Consider the following 7,700-nt stretch of genomic DNA (forward strand, 5'->3'; position numbering starts at 1 on the left):
TGCAAGCTGGACAGATATTCTTTGCATTGATGCAATCTAGGATTCAGAAACGGCCCGTGAAATCGAGCACGACGCTAAACTAAATATATTATTTAGCGGTTTTAGACTGAAGTGCAGGTGGAAGACTAAGGTACAGTGATAGCCAACAACAATAAAGAGACTTTGCCAAGATCACTAGCGTAATCGTTTATGAGCATGGTAAGTATGATGCTAGGGGCTCAGTCTTTTGTACCGGTAGAAATATTTACACGGCTTACTGGGAACTCAGCATTTTGTAGCAAATGAAACGCAGATTTATGAAATTAAAGAAGTCGATTTTCGTACATTTGGGACTCAGAGGATTTGGACTAATTATCCCGCCGAAGCGAAGCGAAGGCGGGAAGGCAAAAATCTGGAGTAAAACCGAAATTACCGCCGCGTAGCGGCGGCGCTCGGCTAGTGATCAAACAACAGGGATACATTGCGATACACTGCTTCAAAGCGTATCATCGAAAATGGCAGGTTGGACGCCTGCTGTTTTCACAGCAAGACCAGATCGGAGATCAGCCTCTACAATGTAGACTACATGCTGCTGTCAATCGTCTGAGACGATGTGAGACGATTCGTCTCACAGCTTCGCGTGCCATCTTGTGAGCCACTTGCAGACTTTCGAGCTACTGGAACCGTGTCAAACATGAAGGTTTTCGCCACTGCTGCTGCGCTATTTGCCTCACTGTCCGCCCACTCCGCCACTGCGGGTTACGTGACAACGTCGGGCACCAACTTTGAGCTGGATGGCCAACCATTCTACGTGTTCGGAACCAACGCCTACTGGGCCTCAGAGATCACGTGGGTAAGTGGTGTTGCTCTCTACCGCCATCTCGGCCGGCGTTGACTCACTGTCTGTTCTATTGGCTCGCTGCTGCAGAGTAAGACGGATTTATCCACGATATTCAACACCATGGCCAAGAGCGACCTGACTGTGTGCCGAACCTGGGGCTTTGCCGACCTGAACCAGACCGGCACGGCGCCGTACAACGTCGTGTACCAGCTATGGGAGAACGGCAAACCCACGGTTAACACTGGCGACAACGGTCTCGGTTACTTCGACCAGGTGGTCGCAGCGGCCAAGACTGCCGGTGTCAAGCTGGTCGTGCCGTTCGTGAACAATTGGTCCGACTACGGCGGCATTGGTGCGTTCAGTACCTGTATTATAACTTAGTTCGATAAAAACCTTAGTTACTAACTGAAATGAGCGTGCTGTTATCAGATGTGTACGTCCAGCAACTCGGAGGTAAATACCACGACGACTTCTACACGGACGAGAAGATCAAGACTGCATACAAGAACTTCGTCAAGGTGTTTGTGACGCGCTATGCTGACGAAGAGACCATCATGGCTTGGCAGTTGTGTAACGAGTGTCGTTGCGCTGGATCCGGAGCTCTAAAGGAGTCCGGGAACTGTAATGCTAAGACACTTACCGACTGGATGACCGAGATGTCTGCGGTAAGTCTACGTGATTTATCGGTATCTTACCGATCTTTAACCTTTATCGTTTCCGGTGCAGTACATTAAATCGCTTGACTCGAACCATCTCGTGGCGTCAGGCAGCGAGGGATTCATGAACACGGATAAGAGCGTCTATCTGTACTCTGGCCCGTCGGGTGTCGACTTTGACGCCAACTTGGCCATTAAAAGTATCGATTACGGTGCGTACCACGCGTACCCAGACTCATGGGGTGTGGCCACCGCTGAGGCGAAAACGTGGGGTGTCAAGTGGATAAAAGATCACGTGGCTTCGGGCACGAAGGCTGGCAAGCCTGTGGTGCTTGAGGAGTACGGAATTAAGCCTCTTGACTCGGCCTCTTACTTGGCTTGGAGCGATGAAGTGTACAAGTCCAAGTCCAACATGCAGTACTGGCAGTTCGGGGTCAAGTCGCTCAACACGCATGACGACGGCTACGCGATCTTTGACAAAGACGAACTGTTCTCCACGGTCATTGCCACTGCTGCCGCTAAGTTCGCTTCTCTAGGCGGATCTACGTCGAAAAAGTCGACGTCCAAAACGGCTTCCAGCGTTGCCGGTGATGCCAGTTATGCTACTGACGACAGCTCGAACGAGGAGACCGAAGCCACGGAGGCTCCTACGGCGACTACTGCTACACCCTCGGCAGTTGACGCTTCCTCGGATACCGCTGAAGAGTCGACTGCTGACTCGAACTCCGGCTTGGACACGGAGGCTTCGGCTGACACTTCGACTCAGGAGACGCCTTCTGGGTCTGACTTGTCTGCTGAGACTACCGATACCCCTGTTGGTCCATCGAGCGACAAGTGCGCTGTTCGCGGACGTCACGCTTAGAGGAGGAAGTTTTGAGTGGTTTGCGGAACATGGATGTGTCTGCGTGAAATGTAATTCCGCACCTATGAATGAGTTGCCAAGGACTGTTATGTTTTTGGCAAATTGAACCTAACGTTACACTAATACTGTAACAACACCTTTTTGTAGTGGTACTGCACGTGTACCGCTACAGTAGGAGCTGAAATACATTAGTGACTCTGACGTCACACGCTATTAGGGGGGGGGCTGCTACAGTAGTAAGTTTTAAAATTGAATTGATTTTTTCGGGATCGTAACACCAAATTAACACGCGTGTGGGCTGGTGGAAAAAACAATCCGGGTTGCCAACAATAGGAAGACCCACTACAATGTGCGGGTTGATTCGAGTCGTGTGAAGCATGTTGATACAAAGGTTTGTTTTCATAAATTGACATTGACGAGTAGATTGAATTCATGAACGATTGCTGGGTGCTGTAATTAGATTTACCGGTGTTCTTGTACATTCATTAGAACGGAGTTTTTACGATGCCGTCACGTCATTTATTGGCCGGAGTCGTTACGACAACCGTAAATATGAGACATGTTGGGTCGCTATAGTTGCTTTAAGCGTGATTAAAAATTACCAGGCGTAATTTAAATATCTTTCGAAACGTACTCGTTAAAACATTGGCTCCGAACGGTACTCGCCACAAGCGTGTAAGCGTATGTCGTAAGATACGCCATTCATAGGATCTTGGTGTTTGTATTGGCCATGTGTTTGCTATGGAGATTGGCATATAAACTTTCAACAGGTTTCCGAGTCAATGTCGTAACTCATACGGCATTGAGAGGCAGCAGAGGCCAAGTAATGTCGTAACTATCTACTAATCAATTCAACAGATGGCTTAGATGGTGCAATGTCAGAACTTTCATTTCAGAAAACACAAGGGAGAAGGTACATCAACTCAAGAAACGTTGCACTCAACCAGACGAAACTAACCACTCATCACTTGATACGCAGCCTAAACTACCCATCGTTGCCATCATTATCATCGTCGCCACTGCTTCCGCTGTCGCCGCCTTGGCCACGGCGAAGCTGGAGTTCCCGCCTCGTTTTCTTGCGCTTTCCAGCACTTTGGCCCGGTCGACGCAGCACAACTCGCTTCCTTAAGTTGATGGGAATCGCTTGGCCGGCCTGAACGTCGTCGTACCAGATCTCAAAACAGGTTTTGGCAACACCCTTGTAGTCTCGGCGAATCCTGTTGCATAACCAGCACTTGGCACTGTCGATAGAGCAGCGCACGCACTAGTAAGACGTCGCAAACGACTTCCTCTTGTCTGTACGCAAGAGCGCGCAGACCTTACAACATCGCTGACGGCGTTTTTGGACGCCGCTAACGGTGACCCAATCTTCAGACTGCTGAACGCCATGGGTAAGACGGACCGGTGCGCGCCTTCGCTTCTGGCTTGACGGAGGTGGTGTCGCCTCTATCCCCGCAAAATCAACGGCCTTCAGCTGTAGAAGCAGGTTTTGAAGGACCGAAAACCACTCAGAACGCCTCATAGCTACCGTTTGCTTCACCTTGGTCGCCTCTTTGTGAGAGAGGTACGCGTTTACCAGCGCGAGATCTAGAAAGCCAAAAAAAAGCTTTCGTAATACTTAGAAAACCGCGTCGACATCTGAAGCGAGTATGACTGAAAGCGGAGCTGATCGTGGCGATCGACTCCGCCCATCCAATCTGGTAGTCGTTCACCGCCGAAGGGCACCCGACCTGAATCGCGCCAATTCGCTTGACCTTCCTCTCAATTGTGGATGGCGTCAAAACGGAGCCAGTACACAGATAGTATACTGGTTTGCGATCCCACCAGAGGTACGATACCATACTGGAAACGGCGACCGAACGCGAATACACGAAGGAGCTGCGGGGGATGGTTGCAGGGCGTGTCTTGCTTTTTGACAGGATCTTCTTGTTGAAGACCAGACGGTTCGTCTGAATAGTCCCAACCACATAGATTTGCATCTTTAGTAGCTCAACAGCAAGTATCACTGACGAGTAATACCGGTCAATGACGACAACATGCCACGGGTGGCGCCGCTCTGGAGTGAGGACAAATTTCAAGTTCAGCGCGACGGCTGCTGCTCCAGTTTTAAAGTCAACTCCAGTTTCACATCCGTCCGTGTTATTCCGCTTGCCTACGTAAACTTCAAACCTAGGAAGTTACGACATACATAGCAGTTAGGATCTGAAACACCATGTAAGTTACGACATTGAATAAAGAGAAAAAAAATACCTGTGACAGTACGCGGTCTTAGCGTCACACAGCATAAAAAGTTTTGAGCAGGACCTGTGGGACTTGTCAGACATAAACATACGGGTGGTATTGCGCCTCGACGTGGCAGGCAGGCCCCTTCATCAAACGAGAACGTCGCTGGGAGAGACCAGCCAGCCAAGAACCGCTTTTGGATCTTGTCAACTACGGGTCGCACCTTCCACAGCTTGTCGCGACCGTGGTCGACGGTATTATCTACGAAGTGAAGATCTCGTAGGATATCCTGACACCGATCTCGGGTCAAGTACCTCCCAAATATTCCAGCAGGAATTACTCCGTCCTCCACCATGGACCAGTGCGCTGTGAATCGCCTTTTCTGCGGGCAAAGCATCCGGGCAACGAGAAGGCCAACGACATGAAGAATCTCACGAACACCGTATGCCTGCACCGCCTTCAATCGCCGAGTAATTTGTGCTACAGTCTCACGGCGGCGCCCATTTGCCGTGCAAAAATCCTTTCCGCACGCTTGCCGACTTGCTGAGTGTAGTAGCGGTTCGTCTCCGTAGTGATCATGACCCACAAGGACTTCGGCATGAAGCAGAAGAGGGTGAGGATTGGCGATCGCCAAACGTCCAGTAGATAACCAACAGGTTGAGCCTCCTCCTGGCCCAATCCAGTGTAAGCAGTTGCATCCGACTCATATTCACTCGAAACCGAAGCCCACTCCATTGATCGTAGTGCTTCTTTGCGCGTCTGTTCATCTGCCCCCTCAATGTACTGCTTCCAACCTGCAGAGATGCCAGAAAAACTTCATCCATTTCGACCGCATCACCATCCGAGAGTAGGTCAACCTCTTCGTCAATATCGTCACAATCAGAATCGCGTTCGCAGACACCGACACCATCGCTCTCGTCTGAACTGTAATCTCCATACTCACTGCTGTTCTCCCCGTCTTGCAATACGTTGACGTCGTCGTTTGGACACTGCGGAACTCGAACTCGTCGTGGGCGCTCGGTGGGTACAGATAGGCGTAGAGCACGATCGTCGTCCCCCTCACTCTCCAATCCTGACGCATCGGACAGCAAGTGCAGCCCAGCCGCGGCATCTTGCTGCTCCTCGTCGGCCAGAAGATCGCTCGGTGAGAGATTGAACGCTCTCGCTACAGCGCTCTGCGAAAGAATCACCTCGGGCTCGTCGGAGGGACCGAACATCTGCTTGATAGTATTCTGCGACAGCTGAACACTGGTGTCGATTTGGGAGGGCGTTATGTCGTCGCCATCGACACCTTCTGCACTCTGAAACTGCCCATCACTTCCGGCGTCCTCCTGGGCGTGTCCAGGCTCACCGATGCCCTCAACATCCTCCTCCGTAGTGTACTCAACCAGCAAACCTGACTGGAAGGCGTACTCTACGACCTCACTCTCGCCTACAAACACACGAGATTCCCCAGGAGATGTATACGCCCACTGCGTCTGTAGTCCTGTCGGCCGCTTGGACACCCACCCGGCTGCCTTGAGTTGCCGCCATAGGTGCCCGAAGTCTACGTCGTGTGCGGCCGAAGCCGGAGCGGCGGGTTTGTCCCGGCGACTGGATCGCTTGTACGCAATCCAGCAAATTCTCGAATGAGTGGACAAGTACCCACCTTCCATCTGGCCCCTCCCCCTCCCCTGCCTTGGTTTTGTTTCGTTTCTGAAAGACCGCTCGCAGCTTATATCTTCCAAAATACTTGATTAAAGTATTGGTGAATCCCTTCCGAGCCATTTGCTAATTAATAAAGCAATATGTCGCAACTTACGACATAGTTTTATGGCTATGTCGCAAGTTACGACGTTCGGAACCAAGGTGTTAAGTACGAGCGACTCGAGTCGCTCATTTTCAAAACGGCATTAGAAGCAAGCGGGGATGCAGAAGACTGGATGCCAGAAACGCGCGACCAACACACACCGTACGCACATTTCGCTAATGCTACTGAAAATAAGGTTGCTGTTTGATAACAGCTCGCATGTCTGTCTTAAAAGATGATGGACCATTACCAAAGCAACGGAAGCTGGAAACGCTGAGCGAACCATCCAACAGAGAGGATAGGGGGAATGATGAAAACGTTGGTGAATACTATCCACGGATGCGTGTGAGTGCGCACCTAGAAGAGGTGTAGCCACTGGTCGGCGAACATGCCAAGATTGAAAATACTGTGCCGTCATTTTCGTCTGGTCCACTGGAGTCGTGGAGTGTGTTTGAGCGTGAATTTAAGAAGTACAAGGCGAAGTACAACCTGAAGTTTCGTGTGTGGAGCTCTGAAAAGACGGATCTTTACAACAAGTACGCGGTTTGCTATTTGTATTTGTTAAGTAATGCGGTTGAGGATGCTGTGGGTTATCGTGAACCTTAGTAAAGATAATATCTTGAACAGCTCCGATGGACTTAAGGCCAAGAAGATTCAGCAAAAGCTAGAAGACGAGCTCAAATAGAAAGTACGACTCAAAATTGTTGATGACATAATACAGCCTGTTATACCTTTCTCCTGACCTGTTACACTAGAGCTTCAGTCCGTTGATGATCATCTCCAGCAGAACCTCGAATGTCATCACGTCATGAGCACTTGGAGCAGTACCTTCGCCATCGAACTTCGTTGCCAACTCGTAATTGCGTTCTTCGCTTTCTTCAACTCGCGACTGAAAGTCCTGTTGAAGTCTTAGTAGCTGTTCCAGGTTTGTGGTCATACTCTCCAGTTTGACTTCATGTCCGCGAGCTCGTTGATCCTCGCGCGTAGCAGCGCCCGGGCTAGAGTTCTCTCGCCCAAGGATGGAGTGGGTCCGTTGTTCTGTTGCATCTGAAAATCATAAGTGCTCACGATGTGGGTCACACAGTTTTGTGTATTAGACGTGTGAAGTCTGAATTTGATCTCTAAATTTAGAGCGAAGGTCCCGCCATTTAAACGGACGTAGGTGTCATTTAAAATGAATTACCCAGAAACCGCTGCCTTGGCGGTTGCTTTAGGCAAAAAGGTTGCTCTAATTCTTGTCGTAGCGTTGTATTAAGGCTGCTGTAACGCCATTCTTTATTGGCAGCTCATTTGGAAAAAAAAGCATGACCCCTTGAAGCGCACACACCCGCGTTGGTGTCAAACCTATTC

At 50.1% G+C, this 7,700-nt stretch overlaps 1 protein-coding gene across 1 annotated transcript; it reads left to right on the top strand.

The window, feature by feature from the left end:
* Nucleotides 1-656: 656 nt before the first annotated feature.
* Nucleotides 657-2,338, top strand: PITG_09185 (mannan endo-1,4-beta-mannosidase, putative; the record flags this gene model as incomplete). Its single annotated transcript, XM_002903443.1, has 4 exons — nucleotides 657-832; nucleotides 908-1,172; nucleotides 1,250-1,485; nucleotides 1,547-2,338. The coding sequence occupies 4 exons, from the start codon at nucleotides 674-676 to the stop codon at nucleotides 2,336-2,338; spliced, it is 1,452 nt and encodes a 483-aa protein (XP_002903489.1).
* Between the last annotated feature and the right edge of the window lie 5,362 nt (nucleotides 2,339-7,700).

The sequence above is a fragment of the Phytophthora infestans genome, genomic scaffold (assembly GCF_000142945.1).
Source record: "Phytophthora infestans T30-4 supercont1.14 genomic scaffold, whole genome shotgun sequence".
NCBI lineage: Eukaryota > Oomycota > Peronosporomycetes > Peronosporales > Peronosporaceae > Phytophthora > Phytophthora infestans.